Here is a 16,955-nt window from a genome sequence, read left to right on the forward strand (position 1 = left end):
AGGAATTTATTAGAGAAAACTGATGCAGTGAGGTGGCATTTCAGGTGAAAATTTGAGAGGATTTTGTTCTCAGTAATTGCTAGATAAATGATAGTGTGGGTATTGACAGCAAGTTAGATTAAAATAAAAGGCCCACAATATGACTATTTTAAATTCCCCTCACCTTCTGCATATCATTGCAGAAAATCACTGATTTCAAAAGAGAGGTATCCAAAAATGTAATGAAAACCACTAAAAATATTTGAGTTCATTGATGGGACATCATCAGCTTGAAATGAAAACAGTTTAAAAGAAAAATGGCTTGTTTTTTCAATTGCAATTGCCCTTCATTCCCCTGTCAGTTCTCTTTGCAAGCACATTTTCTCTCTCTCACAGCCCCTTTTTGTCCCTGTCACTCTGCAGAAACCCTGAGCATGTGCATGGCAAAGCTCATCAGCTGCACAGGAGAAAACAGTGGAACTGGGCATAGGCTAATGGCCATAATAAACAAACTGCAAATTATAGAATAAATTAAATTTAAGCTTTCTTTCTAATGTTTTAATATTCCTCTGAGTCCTAGTGAACCATTGGTGAAGGGTTTTTAAAGAAATACCATTTAAGTTGTTTGTGTCCCATGTAAAGTTAAGAGTGACTCGCGGGGCTAGACATTTCCTAATATCTGGTCTGAATACAACAGGGGCAGTAAAGTTGCATTAATTTATGAGCAGCACTACTGCAAAGAGATGTTCCTTGAGGGGCTGTGGACAGGGAGGGTGTGTTCCATGGGGCAGGGAGCCTGGACTCTGTGGGCTCTGTGGTGTGGGGGATCTGTGTGTGCTCCTGGACAGACACCACTGCCTTTTAGCCCTTGACACAGTCAGCAAAGAGCCCCATTCTAGGCACAGGGGACACTGACATGTACAGCTTTCCTGGGGCTCCAGGCTGGGGAAAACAGACTCTGACTTAGAGAAGTGTGCTAGGGAAGCCCTGCTGAGCAGAAACTTGAAGGGAGAGTTGTGGGAAATGTTGAAACCATTCCCTTCTGGGATGTGCTGCTTCCATTGCAGCAGGATCTCTCTTGAGGCTGTCTAAAAGGTGTTTCAATTACTCAAGGGCATTTCAGTACAATTAAGGGGATCAAATTGTTTGATCACCTAAACAGTGCTCTGCAAACATTCAGTTTACAAACTGTTCTTTCCAAGTTTATACTGCCTTGAATGAGGAGGAGATGCCCAAGAAGGATTAGGCAAAGGTCTTTTTTCTGTGTCCAGCCTTTATTTGTAATTATTACATCTGGAAAAGAAGAAATATTTTGGCATTGTTTACTTTTACCAACATATGTTTCCAGTTTCAAAAATCTGGGGAAAAGTGTCTTTCCCTCTCTCTTACTCTCACTTCACTCTTGGAAATGTCTTCTTTCATGTTCCTTATATCAAATCAAACAGACATGAGCATGTGTTTTTAATAACTGGAAGGTGCAGTGGGCTTTGTAGCTGCACTCAGGCTGTCTGATAACTGAGCCCAGGAACAGCCTCAAATTTGTCCTACAGCCTGGAGCAAATGTCTCCACTGTCTGCAGGAGGAGTCTTGAGGTGGTGGGGATGTGGAGGTGGGAGGAGAAAGGGACATCACAAAAGGCACTAAGTGTAGAAACTGGTAACAGCTCAGATCTTAGAAATTTGAAAATTGTACCTCTGGCAGGGGGGACATAGATCAAGTATCTTTTAAGACAACATTATTCCTTTCATTTAAAAAATAATAAAGTTAAAATTTGCAAGAGGAAAATTTGGTCAGGAGGAAGATTTTTGACTTGGAGGTACTTTCCTTCTTCGTCTGCTAATATTCAAAATTTCAGATTCTTGCTAAATCATTTTTGTTGAGAAAGGTCCTTACAAGGTCAGAGCACTGAAGAATGGTGTTGTTTTATTGAAGAATGGATGTCGTGTTTTGGATAAAATTATGTTTTTCTTACATTGTGTTCTGGTTTTTGAATTGCAGAGTGGGTACACAAACCAAAACCAAAGTACTTTAAATTTCTTATTAGAAATGTCCTTCCAGCTCTTCAGTTTATCAGCACATCCTGTCTGAACCTCACACAGTGGTGTTTGCTTTAGAAAAGGAAGACTAGAAATTACTCTATTAAAATAAAAATGAACAGGTATTTTAAATAGTAATGGAAGAGCCCCACTACTCCATGAAAAAAGTGAAGACATGCAGCTTGCATTTAAATGTTCCGGAGCACATCTATTGTTACAAATAAATGCTATCAGTCAATAATCTTCAGCAGCTGTTCAGTAGCAGAGTTCCACCAGCTTCTCAGCAGAGCTGTGCTGATCATGGGAACGAGCAGCTTTGGCTAAACAGGGGGTTTCCTTCTGGGGGAACGTCAGCCTTGTCAGTGTTTGAATACTTTGGACACTAGTTACAAACTTGGAGGTGCTTCCTTCGAAGGTTCAGATGTCTGTACTCAGGTAGAGCTTCATACAACTCATAAACATCTGGGTACTTGTCCGTGCTTGTGCAGCCTTGCTCAGGATGAGGCCCAAGGGCATGGGCTGCTGCCCAAGGGGTGGTGGCCCTGTGTGGGGACAAAGGAGAGGGTACAAACTGGATGGGACACAGGCTGGCACCCCTTGTGAGTTCTCACCCTGCCCTACAAAGGGCTTTGAAGAAAGAGCCAAGTGGAATGTGTACTGCTCTCTGCACCCCTGCCCTGTGGATACACTCAGAGATGTCCTGTGTTTTGTTTTTGAACAGGAAAAGCCAACAACAATGTTCAGTGGGATGAGGACTCCGTAGAATTCATGCCAGCCAACCCAGTCAGGATCGCATTTGTCTTGGTTGTTCATGGCAGAGCTTCCCGGCAGCTCCAGCGCATGTTTAAGGCTATTTACCATAAAGACCATTTTTATTACATTCATGTTGACAAGGTAATATATCACTGGTTATAAATTGCCTGTCTCACCATCTGTCAGTCTACCCATCCTCGTCATCTTCTTCATCTTCCCTTTACCTCTGCTGCGTAAAGTGCACGTCACTTTTTGTCTCTCCATCTGTTACATGTTTGGAGCCTCTTTTTTTTTTTTCCTTAAATTTTCTTTCTTGTTATCTTGTTTATGTAACAGCCTTCATTTCTCCTTCTATGTTGATGAGTATCTCCCCTCATCTGTCTGTTGTACATTTAGTTAGCAGTAACTGATAAGTTGATGCAGAGTGATGTGGCGGCCCACTGGATGGAGAGCTGACCTGAGGTGCCTTGGGCAAGTGACACACTGTAAAAGGGAGGTGGTAGCAGTCGCCTCCTTAACAAAAGCCCTTTGGGCTCTATGATGACAAATGGTGAATAAAGCTAATCACACTGGTTAGTGATTACTGTAGTTGTAATAAAAAATATTAGCCAGGGTTCTCTGCACATTTAGGAAAAAAAGGTTGTGTGAAATAGTAATGAGGGCAAAGCAATGGCAGCACTCAGTGAGTCAAGAAGAAGCGTAGGCCTTTAGTAAATACAGGGAAAGAAAATTTTGGACAGAATAACTTGAATGTATTACTCTTTTCTCCTGTAAAGCGATCCAACTACTTGCACCGACAAGTGCTGCAGTTTGCCAGCCAGTACCCAAATGTGAGAGTCACCTCCTGGAGAATGGCCACTATCTGGGGAGGAGCAAGTCTTCTGACCACCTACCTGCAGACCATGAAGGACTTAATGGAGATGAGTGACTGGCCCTGGGATTTCTTCATTAACCTCAGTGCTGCTGACTACCCAATCAGGTACAATGAGTATTTTAAGAATGTACATGTTTTGTTCCTAAAGGAAGTAAGTATGGAGATAAGCAATGACGTGTCTGTGCTGTGCTGCAAGAAGCAGAAGAGCAGTTTCTTTCGTTTTACAGCAGAAAACTCCTGATGGTGAGCTGGTGTCTGACAGCCACAATTTAGCCAAGGATTCAACCACCTGCCTGTACCCTGTGTGTCTTGCATTTGCCTGGGGAGACTTTCACTGAGAGGCTGCTCCAGTTAGTCATTATTTCCAGCAGAAGGGGTACCTGCAAGAGAGGATGAGGAAAGTAGCCAGAAATGCTGGAGCTCAGCAAATGAAACCCAGGCATGGAGAGATTCCTCCCTCTCAGGGCTCTGATTAACAGTGTAATTTGATGTCTCAGCAAGGGTTGAAGGTATGAATATAGATTCAGGTACTCCTCTCCCTTTTTTTAGTACTTTTTCTGTGGAGGATAATGGCTGTAGAAGTGACAAATAAGTTGCTAGGAGTCAATTATATCCTCAGTATCAACCGTTGCCTGAATGTCCTCATTCAGATGGCATCAGGCTAAGAATTTCACACACCATCACATGATAAGGCTTGTGATTTTAAATGAAATTCTATTCTTTCTGGATTTACATCACCCAGGCCTCAGAGCTGCATTCAGTAAGTTTGCTATATTGTGCAAAAGTAGATAGTCTGTAAAAAACCCCAACCCAAACACAAAAAAAAAAAAAAAAAAACCCCAAAAAACAACAACAACAACAACAAAACCACCAAAAAACCCCCAAGTATCTGTTTTTAGGTTTAGGTTGGAAGAGTTACTAAGAAGAAGGAAACACAAAATTCTTCTTGTGGCTTCAGTTTCCCTCTATGCTGAAATGAACCAATGAAAGGGGAAGTGACTTTCTTGGGCGATTCCCTGATGACTGATGATGCAATATGGTTTTAATACTCCTGGAAGAGAAATATGCTTCCACTGGTTAGGCTTCTCCAAGATCTCTTTCGAAGTTTGAATCCCTTCCTGAAGGTGCTCCTTGGACAGAAATCGCCACTGAAGTGAAAAATGACAAAATCCCTGAGCCTATGCCTTAGGAAGGATTTTGTGAGGACTGACAAAAGGCTTTATTGCTGATGCCCTTTTCTAAGCACTCTCAGTGAAATGCAACACATTTTGTGGAGAAAGATTAGAGCACAAGAGTTACTGAGACTGCCTTGATATTAGAACATGGGGACTTGAATTAAGAAATTATAGTATTTAAACACTTTTGACGTGCAACAGGAAGAGAACTAACAATTTTGACACATCAACCTTGCTTATAAGGGAGAGTATGTAGTTTTCTATGTATCTCTTGAGTTTTGGGAAAAGCTAGCTAGTTATTCCCTATTATTCACTTTCCTGGTGAGGAATGCTGTATTGATGCTAACCAGTGGACTAATGCAGGACCATAGAAGAGGCAGGTGATGGCACTGTGAATTAAACAGGATAAATCGTAGGAGAGTGCTGAAGGTCTGGTATGGTTGTACACTAGTGCCAGCAGGTGTGTCCAGGTATCCTGTGGTGCTGGGTCCACCCTAACCACCGTGTAATGCTGAGGCCATGCCCTGGGCAGTCTGCACTGTTCCTAGTTCCCTGTGGAGCAAGTCAAACCACAGGGCCAGATGGGGTCAGTGGCTTCCAGACATGGCCATCAAGAACCATCACCTTTGTGGGGCAGACTGCAGCTGGTTCAGTGTTAATGGCATCGGTGTGATAGCGCCACGCTGTCTTGCAGTCATTCCATCTCTGCTGGAGAAATTCCAGGCACTTGTTTCTTCAGAGGGGGAACTCTGGAACGTTGTGCTTGCCCCTTGCAGCTGCTCTCAGAGCTCTGTGGTGGCCTCTCGGGGGCTCCTGGTGGCTCTTGGGGGCTCTCAGCACCCAGGCAGGCTCTGAAGTGCTCACTTCCCTTCCTGCCAAAGCACTCTGTTACCAGAACTGAAGGGAACGTGCTTCCTCTTCATACCATGATGCACTTCAACAAAAAATAATAAACCTTTTTCAATGCTCCAACTTCACTGACAGTGACTTACAAGTAACATTAAGTATTTCTTTTAATATGGAATATTACAGCTATAAACCGTGGAATATCTTGTCTCATCAAATATTTTATATATATGAGTCCATTTAATTTTCATAGTGGAGGTGCTATAAATTATTATTGTTTATAATCTTTAGGAAAGCATTTCCTCCCTGCATAATCCAGAGAGAGCTGATTGTTTTTCCAGGAAATAGTAAATAGGGTGCTTATGGAATTCTTTTTTTTCTTTCAGACCCCATGCCATGGTTTGTCAGATAATGGGCAAGGGGCACTTTACACTTCTCTCTGGTCAGTCATACTGCAGTGGGTTTTGCTAGGTTTCCCTGCATAAGAACATATGAATTTTGTGGATTAATAGTTTTTATCCAGAGCTGCTTCATATTAAGCTTTTGCTTCCCATCTGGCATTCCATCTGTAATACTGAAACCTTTACTACTTCTCTTCTGATAATAAAAGCTAATCCAGCCTTCTAAGTCAAAAAAACCATACTCAATATGTGGGGTTAATACAATATGATGAAGCCTAAATCTGTCCAGGGAGCAGTCTGGTACGTTCACAGACTACAGCAGAATTGCCAGGAGCCTTTCATCCTTCAGAAGAAATGTCCAGAAGCAGATGTTAAACATCAGAAAATATAAAAGCATGGGAGAAAAATATTAGAACTATTCATTTTGTGAGGGAAACAATTAAAAATGTGTAAAATAAAGCATATGCATGCCAGGAAAATCCAGATACCCTTATTCCTCCTCATGACTGAATGTTTTGTTTGTAGAGTCTGTAGGTCCAGCACTAGCACAGAGGTTCTAACCCATGTGCTTCTCATCCTTACCGCAGTACAAACCACTGGCAAACAGTCTGGACATAAAGGTGCCTCCAACAAAAGTGCTTCCCTTTAATCATGAGGCAATATGTTATTTATTGGCTTAAGTGAAAAGATGTGGTGCTTTATCCACCCTGGCTTCATTCAGCTCTGTTAAACATTCTCAGCAGGAAAAGGAGGGGTGAAATGGCTAAAGACAAACCTCCACAAGCAACTCAGAGATGGGAGGTTGTGTGACTGTCCCTCCTTTTGCTCTGGGCTCATGAATAAAAAAGGAATAGATTCAGAGGGTTCTCAAGAAATCATCTCTCACAGTCATTGCATTCATAAAGAAATTAAAGAAAACTGCACCTTCCTTTCTTAACTTTTTTGATTTTAGTGGTATTTTTTCATGATCTAAAGTCTTTTCTTTTGAGAGCCTCTTTCAAAACCTTATGGGAAAGCTATTGATGTCTTCAACCTCTTACTTTACATGGCAATCTATTTGCATTATTTATTGTCTCTGACAAACAGCATAAAGTAGTCAACCTTATGTTCAGGGACTGAAATTTCACTCCCAACAAGGTGAACTATGGTAGAGCATCTATTCATGCTGAATGTTTAATGTGCATTGCAGGAGTCCTTGGATAATGTGGCAGGTGAAGTGTTGCACCACTTAAATTAAGAAGTTTAATGAGATCATTTAACAGTGAATATCGTGTCAGTGCTTACCTGGCCACAGAGCTTGTATAAAGAATAAACATAATGAAACATTTGAACTATTTATAATTTACAGTAAATCACTGAGCCTCAATCACCAAAGGGATCACCAAATCTAATTGCCAGCTAATGTTTGGTCTTTAATAAAGGTCAAGCAAAATTATTAGCAGAAGCTTGGGGAGTGCTTCAGAATAGTGAGAAAATAAAGTGTCTTATTGATGGAGCCAGGAATGCAGATACAGCTACATTTTCCATTATGGGCAATCAGGTATAACAAAATAACTTAAATTAAACCAGTGAAACTACTCGTGTTTTGCTGCTTGACATTATTTTAGGATTAAGTTGTGTAGCCCTATTTTCCATAAATGCTTGTGTTGGGAAGCCTCAGTTGAATGAGACATGGTCAATAGAAGTTTGGGTCTGGCACTTGAATGGAAGGTGTATCATAATAAAAAAATAGCACCTGAGGTACTACACACTGCAGGGAGTAAATGGGATGATCTGATGGCCCTGGTCCTTTAAACAGTTGCCAATATGGAGATTATCTTTGCCAACCAGAATAACACTCAGAAATTGAAAAAAACTGAGCTAGCAAATAACCTGCACTTGCTTCATTGCATTGCCCTCCCTTGGTCAAGGTAACATTGGTTGATAAAAAAACAATGTGATGACTTCTAAATGAGGTCCCTGGGTCTGAGAATGTTGCCAAGAATGGAAAGGTGGGAGTGCAGGGAAGAGATCTTCAGGTTTTCTTCTCCTGGTAGGTGAAAATAATTACAACCAACAGATTTTAGGAAGAAGTTCAACCTTTCGATAAAATGCTTTAGCACTTTTTCAAGTTATTTTTCAGGTGCTAGAACTACCTGGGAGATCATGTCCTTGTTTCTGCCACTGGTTCAGTTTCAGCCCCTGCAAAGCATGGATGACTACCATTCTGTAGAAACTACATCAGGGATGGTTTCTGTTCTGTCAAATTCACCAAGACCTGCCCCAGTTTCACGTGTGACCCAATGACACAACCTTTGGAGCAGGCGACCAGGAGGAAAAAAAAGAGAGCACAGTTTGCATGGAGTGGGTACACCAGACTGGAGCTACCCAGCTGCTCTTGCAAAACATCTCAGCTTTTGCTATGTGCAGGCTTGAAATGCAATATTGGAAATACAGGAAAATCTCCTCTTAGAACTGAAACAAAGCACTTAGCTTTCACATACAGCACTCTAGCTTTGGGAGAAGTGTCTGAGACCCAGTTGTGCCCTCTTGATGGCTGTGAGCTTAGAAATCCCAGAGCCAGCAGGGCTGATGAGAGCTCTGTAATGGCAAATAAGGCAAAGCCATTGGCTCAAAAGCCAGTTCCAGTTTCTCTCTGTCTCACTTCTCATCAATTTGACTGGACTTAATTTAACAATTCTATTTCTCACTGAGATTCAGACTTTTGAGCTGTCTTCTAGAGATATCTGCTTCCTGGCACTACATAAATTGGTGCTGGACATGAAAGCCTGGATAAAGGATGCTGACTTTCCAGGGCTGAGTTTGACCTTACACCCCATAGGAAGTGTTGCAGTGCTGATCTGAAAAGCAGGCCTTGCCACTAGAATAATGTACCAGGCACTAGGCAAATAATACAGTGTTCTTTAAAGTGCCCTTTGGAATGTTATCCTGGGCTGAAGCACTGCTCAATTGTCTCCCTACATGGAGAGGGGAGTGCAGCACAGGTAGCTTTTGCACTACAACATCTGTTAAGATGCCAGTGCCTGAGGTTTTTATCTCAGGATTGTCACTGACATTTTATGTGGCTTTGTTTGCTCAGAATATTGTTATCTAGCAAGCCAGATGTCAATCCACTCTTAATGCTTCTCAGGGAATCTTTTTTTCCTGTCCAAAAGGAACTTTATCAGTGTTTTTCTTGAATCTGCATTCTCTGAGAATTTCAGATTTGCTTCTTTCTTTAATCCCTCAAATAACCTTTTCTTCTCTTCTTTCCTCACTTTGCCAGCACATTTGCTTGAGATTTATATATATTTTGAAAGTTATCTTTTTGATTTGCTGTTCCACTTCTCTGTTTTGCTGTTAAGTTATCAATGGTTGGCAAAGCGGTAGTTTTGTGCATGGTCACAAATGGGTGGGGTAAAATCTGGAAATTATTGTGGCTTAAAAATTTTATTTACCTCTGATGTTAACATAATGTTTTCTTCAAGCTGGCAAATGTTAGTGATGGAGGATGGATGGGAGGCCCACCCTTCCTCTGTGCAGCCACAGCAGCTGAGGTTATTCCTTCTGCCCTCTCCTCCTGGATTTAAGGATATAAAGCAGCTTTTGCTTTGGGGAACTGACATCTGCAGCTCATAGTAACTCCTCTGGGTATTTAGTAGTTCTGAGATGTGCTCCATAGCCTCAGACTGGCAACAGAGATAAATGCACCCCAAGCTGGAATTGGCTATCCAGGCATCTTTACTGTGCCTGCAGATTAAAATGCATCAATAGGGCACGGTTTTAGAATAGGATTTTTACTCAAAGTGCTCTTGTACTTGGCAGCATTGGCACTGTTGATTACAGTGCTGAACATGGAGCCTTTTCTCTCTTCCCATGAGAACTGAAGCATCTGAGCTGGTGTCTGGAGCCCTGGGGGATCTGCCTGGCAGACGAGAGCCCCAGATGCCAGACGTGCAGTTTGATGGGCACTGCAGCCTCTGAGCCCATGTTGGGCTGCCTGGCTGGTGGCCTCTTCTCTTCTGGCTTGGCTCTGGGGCTGCTCACAAGGAGGTCCTCAAGCAAAGAGCCAAAGGGTTTTCATCTGTTTGCCATTTGCTTTCTGGATGTAATTTATTTTTTACTTATTTATGACTGAGAAAAAAGTCTGTCTCCTAAAAGAAGAAAGTTAAATGTGAGTCTGATTCAGTTGCCATTCAGCCTGATCTATAAACAGTAACAGCACCAATGTTGTGGTAATGTGCACCATCATTTCCTAGGCTACAGTTCCTCCTTTTGTCATTAGGATGCTCCAGTAATGCCTGGAATAGTATTTTTGTGAAAGTAACCAATGTGTTGGGGCAGAGGAAGGCAATGAGCAGCATGAGGGATCTGGCCAGCTCTGTATTTCTCCTTCACAGCTCCAGGGATATTTACAAAACCTGTATTTCACTTACAACTTGTCTTTATGGCCAAATAGTGTGGGGTGACCAAGCCAAGGAAAGAGTCCTTTGTGCAGAATGGCTTTTGTACTTTAAAGCCACGGTTAGAAAAATTCCCCACTAGCTGCCCCATCCTGGCAAGCCTTTCCCATGGCATTTAGTTGCTCTCTGCATTCCTGGGCAGGAAGCTCCAGTGGAGTTTGAGCTGCAATGGGATGTTGATCATCAGGGAAATCCCAGGTGTGACTTTCTCTCTTGTGTGCTCTCCCACAACTTTGCTCCAAGTGACTTTTACTTTGGATTAAGTCTGAGGTGGGTAACAGAAGCTGCAGAGGAACAGGTCCTTGTGGTTCTTACCTGGGGTTTGTGAGCAGAAATTTTAATGGTTTTTCAACTCAATTGAGTTTTGTTGTTTTTTTTTTTTTTTTTGAAAGTTCAGTGAAATCATTATCAAATTCCAAAAGCTAAAAGTGCTTGAAAAGGGGAAGTGTTCCTATTACAGCACTGCCTTTTAAATGTGCTCTCCCTTCGTGGTCCCGCTGAATTCTCTCAGGAAATTAAAAATCTGCTGAAATTGCCATTAAGACACTCTTTTGTTTAGATTTCAGGATGCCATTTACAATAAAACAGCTGCAAAATAATATCTGGTGGCAGTTCAAAGTGAAGATAACATGTGCTGTTATACCTTTCCCAAGTCACTCTTAAATAGTTGTGAACCAAAAGGCCATTAAAGGGTGAGCCAAAATATTGTTCTGATTCAGTCTTTTAGTAGTGATACAGAAATAGGATGGAGAGGGAGAGATGAATGAATTCTTTCTCTTGAAAATAGGGCTAAGAGTTGAATGGTATTTGATGCTGAAGATTTTTCAGCTCTCGCAGCTCTGTAGGCCAAATGCAGGATCTGTGAGCCTGTCCAGTGCTGCAGAGCTTGGGTGGCTCACAGGGGAGTTGGGCACCTCTGTGTGTGGTGTTCTTCGTCCCCAGGGATGTGCTGCAGAATGCGTCTCTTTTTCCAAAGCTTCTTTTTATTTTTCTTTCTAGTCCTGACCAGTGCTAACTGATGAAAACTTTGTATCTTGAGATACTGTGCGAGCTTTGACCTGGCAGTGCAGAAACCCCAGAGGGACATTTTGCTGTGCAATCCAAGGTAGAATTAGGGACTAGCTGCTTTTATAATTGCACCTTATTACAGTGGAAGACTTCTTTTCTGCCCAACCTGCACAGAGCGTTTGTATGATTCCTCTGAATCTCTCTGTATAAATAGCAGTGCTGAGTGCCACTGACTGTTTGTGATGGCCCATCTGTAGCTCCAGGCTGATGGGAGGGGATGAGGCCCTAAATGGTTCATTGTAGCACGTTCCACTCTGCTGCACACAGTTTAATTATATCCATCATTCAGCATTACTTGATGAACCAGCTGTAGGCACAAGCACCCCTAAGCTTTCATCAGGATAATTGCACTCTTTGCCACATTAGGAACTGGTCTGGGGCCAAGTCTTTTCCAAATGCAGTTGATCTTGGTTTAAAAGTTTGCTGCCCCAAAGTCACTTCTAGCAGGTAATCTTGCAACAATGCATTCTTGGAACAGCTGAAGACTAAAAGGTCTATAAATCCAAATTGGTTATTTGTGTCACCTTATGGCTTTAATTGAGGCAGCCTCAGTTGCTTTGGCAGTGGCTCAGATCGTTGTATTCATATGATGGGATGCACTGTGCCAGTCAGGTGCAAGGTGGCTTCCAGATGATTCCCATGGCAAGGGCCTGCAGGGACCGTGGCTCTGCTTGCTCCGTGAGGGTCGATTCATTGCTAAACCTTTGCACAGCTGGTATTGTGTAGGCACTGAGGCTGTTCCCATGGGGCTCAAGTCATGGGACTGAGTCAGGTGGCAGCTGTAGAGCTGCAGCTGAAGGCTAAAACACCCTGATCTTTCTTCTCTTGGGAAACTGGTACATGTGGTGTGTCACGAGATACCAGTGCTGGGTATCATCACAAGTGCCTGGAGAATTGTTTGTGAACCACTGCAGCCCAGGAGGGGAGAGGCAGCCAGGAAATGGCTCTGTGTCACAGTCTGTCCACCTGGCAGTGCCAGGAGATCACTGGTGACAGACTGCATCACTTAAGTTCGTGTGCCTTTTCTAGAATTTTTTCTTGAGTTGAAGTGAACCCCTGGTTCTCTTCTGATGGAATAAGAGTGTGTTGGTTGCAGCTCATTGAGCACAGCAGTGAGCAGGGACATCAGCCTCCCATCCTGCCAGTTGTTTTCTCAGCAGCTCCAGTTATATCAGGTAGTGGATCTGTATGTTCCCATTGCAAGCATCCTCTCTGCCACAGGTTTGTGCCACAGGCTCTGCATTCCTCACTGACTTACTCCAAAACAGTCCCAACCAAGAGTAGGGCAAGTCATCAGGTGGCACAAATTGTCAAAATAAGATCATTACTCAACCCAAATAAAGGTAAAAAAATGTGACCTTTTGTTGTTAAAACCAATTAAGATTCTTTCCATCAACTCTCAGTTCATTATCCCTTTCACCCCCCAGGCCCTGTTCTTCCATCTTTTCAGGACTGGTGCAGAATTGATATTAAATCCCATTAGCCTGACCCCGTTTTCCCTGTTTTGCCTTCTGGTCCTTTGAATTGATGCACTCCGACAGGTTGATTCAGCAGCTCAGGGATCAAAGGGAGTGGCAGGGCCAGGAGGAGCTTCAGGAAGGGGCTGGTTTGTAATAATTCACTTTACTTTTAAAGGAGTTTGTGAAAGTGCCTCAGCAGCGGGGTCTTGAGTGGGCAGATGAAGAGCCCTGGGCTTCATCCCTGGCACAGAGGGCACCACAGGGACCTTGTGCTGGTGGAGTCCCACCACTCCCCCCTTGGGATAGCTCCAGTTAGGAGATTGAAGCTGCTCACTGGATGAGTGTATATTCCCTCTGGTCTTTTCCATAGAAAGTGTGAGATGGGGGAAAATTTTACTTTACTTTACCCAGGTCCACCTTCCCCACTGCATCAGAAGAACCACCTGCTCTCAGGGCAATGTCACACAAAGCCAGCCAGCTTTTGTCCAGGATTACACTGCAAATTAAACAAGAGATGGCAAGACCCAGAAGTGCTGAGTTTTATACCTTGATCCCTTTTAGAAAGAGCTTTCCTGTTCCCTTTCCCAGCAAGAAGAGGGTGGTCTCAGCTCCCTGCTGCTTCCAAGCTTAGCGTGAGCAGCTTCTGCTTCTTTATAGATATGAAACTCCAGGTGTGGCAGCAGGGAGTGTCTGTGGGCTTTGGAGAGGATGCTGGGCTGGGATTTGGGAGCAGGCTGTCCTGCCTTCCCTGCTGGAGCCAGAGGTGACCCTCCAAAGAGGGGCTGGGGCAGAGTGGCTTCAGCAGGGAGAGTGCAGGAAGGTGTTTCCAGAGTCCTGCATGAGCTGTCCTTGGTGGCTGTGGGCTGGTGCTGGCTTTGGGAGTATCCTGGGCAGGGTAGGAATGGCTCTGCTTTCCTGGTGTGACGGGGTGGGGTTCAGGGTGAATCACCATCAGCACAGTCAGAGGGAGCAAGTTATGTTTCAAAAACTGAGAAATTGCCAAAATTTAACAGTAAAGCTGGGTAAGTGGCACCCTAACAACTGCATCCAGAAAAGCAATCTCATGAGTCTTAAGCTGCAAGACTGTTGCAGCTGATGGAGGAACACACAGCTCACATGATGGACTTTAAATCCGAGTTGGATCTGCTGAGTTGATCCATCCCTGGCGTGGAACTGGCCCGGGGTGACACCTGGGGATGTTGCAGGGTCTCTGCTGTGGCAGGACAGCAGGGCTGCACCCCCAGACTGACAGACCCCACCAGGCAGAGCTCTGCCATGAGAAGCAGGGTGAAGGAGGTTTCTTTCTTCCCACTTGCTTGGAAGAAACTGAACATTTTTAATTATAATTGCTCAACAACTATCAAACCATTTTTCAACAATAAGCAAATCATTTTTCCTATTGACTTGTACAAATAAAATTTCAGATGCACGCGGGAATGTGTGAATTGGATGAAGTGAATGGTTGCTTTAAATCTGTGCTCATATTTAATTTCAATTTCTCTTTTTGCACAAAACTCTTGATAATTTAATTTTAGAGATGGTGAAAAAACTGCTGAATATAAACCATGCCATGTAAAATATACATGGTATAAACAAACAAAAAGCTCCTATTCAGCCCAATATCTAGATTTTTTTCTTTTTATACAAAGTCTCACTAATTTGAGTAATGAACTTGATCATTTCTGAAGCTCACTCCACTTGCTTATTTAATCAGTGATTATTGTTTTCATCAAAATGGGATGTATCGTGTAGGCAGATGAGGTTCTACATGAATATGCAGCAGCAGAGAAACACTGGAAAAATACAAAGCAGTGAGCATCATTCTGTACTAAATAAAATCCCAGTGCTTTTATAAAGCTAAAATTATATCATGTTTACTTTTAATAATTAAATATCCTTGGGTATTAGCAGCTGGTTAGTCAAGTATTTCAGTACTCTCTTTTCAGATACTTTCCAGCAGATATTAAGTGGACTCAGATGTTTTTTGTGAGACAGGATAATCCTGTCTGTCTTAACTCTTTGTAGTTCAGCATCCCCACAAGTGATATTTGGCATCCATAGGACCGTGGCCCATCAAGAGTTCCTGGCAGTTAAATGTGGGAGTTCTCTATCCTGATCTCTGCATTGAGGCACTGATTGGAAATGGAATGGTTTGTTTTTATAATAACAGGCAAAGGCAACTTTGTGAAAAGCAAATCATCTTGGCAAATACTTTTCAGCAGCTTTAGAAGTCACGTAGTAATTGGCAGCAGTTACATTTGCTGCCACTCTGACACAATGGATGGGCCTTAAGGAAAGAAATGGTTGCTTGGGAATTTTTCCTATGGAGAATTACCTACCATGAGACAAGGCAAGGAAAGACAGAGCACCTCTCAGAGTGAGAGGAAGACAGTGCTGATGTTCATCTATTAACATGCTGTCACACGTGGAACAACACGCTTTCACAGCCTCTAAACTGGGAAACACCACAAAGACTTTGTTATGGATTCCCACCGTCTGTTCCAGGAACAAAGAGCTGGGTTTATGCTCTGGCTTACACAAGCACAAGCTGAGTGCACTGCACTGATTCTGGAGCATTACAGATATGAAAGCAGAATAAAGACCTTTGCATAGTGCTTTATCGGTAGGAAAGAGGATAGAAAAAAGTGGTTTTTTCATTGATTAAAGGACTTGGAAGAGGGAACTTGTCTCACTGTTGAAGATACTAAAAATATTTTAAGGAACTAGATGTGCATAATTTGTGTACTGCTTTCTTCAAAGATGCACTTTGGGCAGAAAGTGCATTTACCAATGTTTCTGTCACTGCATAGGTTTTTCTTCTAGTGATAGAAAGCCCATATTGTCATAAAAGTTTTAAAATAGAAAAATGCTGAAAAGAGAGGTTGTTTGTTTTTTCCTTACAGGATTAAAACTAAGTAAATAACCTCATTAAATTTAGACATTCTGTGCATGAATCTTCTTCAGACGTGTCTCAATGTAAATAGAAGTGTGTGTAGGTAACCTCTTCAGGTGCACGGCTGCTTCCTGCTCACTGTCCATCAAAATGATCACTTACGTCAACACTCAACTTCCTTATTGATGGAAATGAAAAATGTCATAGACCTTTGACAGTGTGATATTAAAACAGCCTTTCTGTGCCAAATTGTCAGCAGAGAGAGTGTGTTCATTAGCTCCACACTCTGCATCAATCAGTCCTTACACTCTAAATAGAAAAAGGTTAAAAACATTCGTATTTGGACTTGTTGGTGTCATCCACCAAATTGGCATAAAAACCACAATTCTTTCCATTTATCCTGAGCACAGCTACCTTGGAAAGTTGCTGACTGAAGTGTCAATGGCAGCTATTAGTGGAAGGTCAGCTAAAATGACTAAGAGGAACATTGGCCTCATTGTGCTTTGTGTGAGCCCATCTGCCTGCATGTGACAAGATTCCCAGTTGTTCTTCCCAGTGTGGGCAGGCTCATCGGCCCCTGCCTGTGCTGCTGCTTCTCCTCCATTGTATCATTAATTTGGGAAGAAGGCAGATGTGGCAGTTCTCTCTCTTAAATATCTTTCACAAGCCCCTGAACAGAAACTTCTGCTTGTGAACCTGACTGCACCACTGCCAAAAGGAAATCTGCTTACTCAAGGCTGGCACCTTAGTTTGGGAGAGTGGCACTGGGGGATGGGGTTTAGTGATGGGCTTGGCAGTGCTGGATTTGATGATCTTAAAGGTCTTTTTCAAATTAAGCATTTCTATGATTCTATCTTTGGAGCTGACATAATGCTGAGTAATCATGTGATTCTATGAATGCTAAGCATTCATAGAATGCTTAGGGGTAAGTTGAAAAGTCTAAACCCCACATTGCTGTATTTTTTCTGCACTAATTTGCATTATTTTAATTTCCAAATTTAAATAATGGGAATGCCAGCAAGGCTTGA

General features: G+C 42.6%; 1 protein-coding gene across 2 annotated transcripts in view; it reads left to right on the plus strand.

Annotated features, from left to right (window-relative positions):
* The window catches only part of XYLT1 (xylosyltransferase 1), a 178,461-nt gene that overhangs the window by 112,047 nt on the left and 49,459 nt on the right, over positions 1 to 16,955 (plus strand). For both annotated transcript variants that reach the window (XM_053992017.1, XM_053992018.1), the window contains 2 exons: positions 2,737 to 2,909; positions 3,545 to 3,747. In XM_053992017.1, the coding sequence (XP_053847992.1) occupies positions 2,737 to 2,909; positions 3,545 to 3,747 (376 nt within the window). The remainder of the gene's footprint in view (positions 1 to 2,736; positions 2,910 to 3,544; positions 3,748 to 16,955) is intronic.

Source organism: Vidua macroura, chromosome 16 (assembly GCF_024509145.1).
Source record: "Vidua macroura isolate BioBank_ID:100142 chromosome 16, ASM2450914v1, whole genome shotgun sequence".
Taxonomy (NCBI): Eukaryota; Metazoa; Chordata; class Aves; order Passeriformes; family Viduidae; genus Vidua; species Vidua macroura.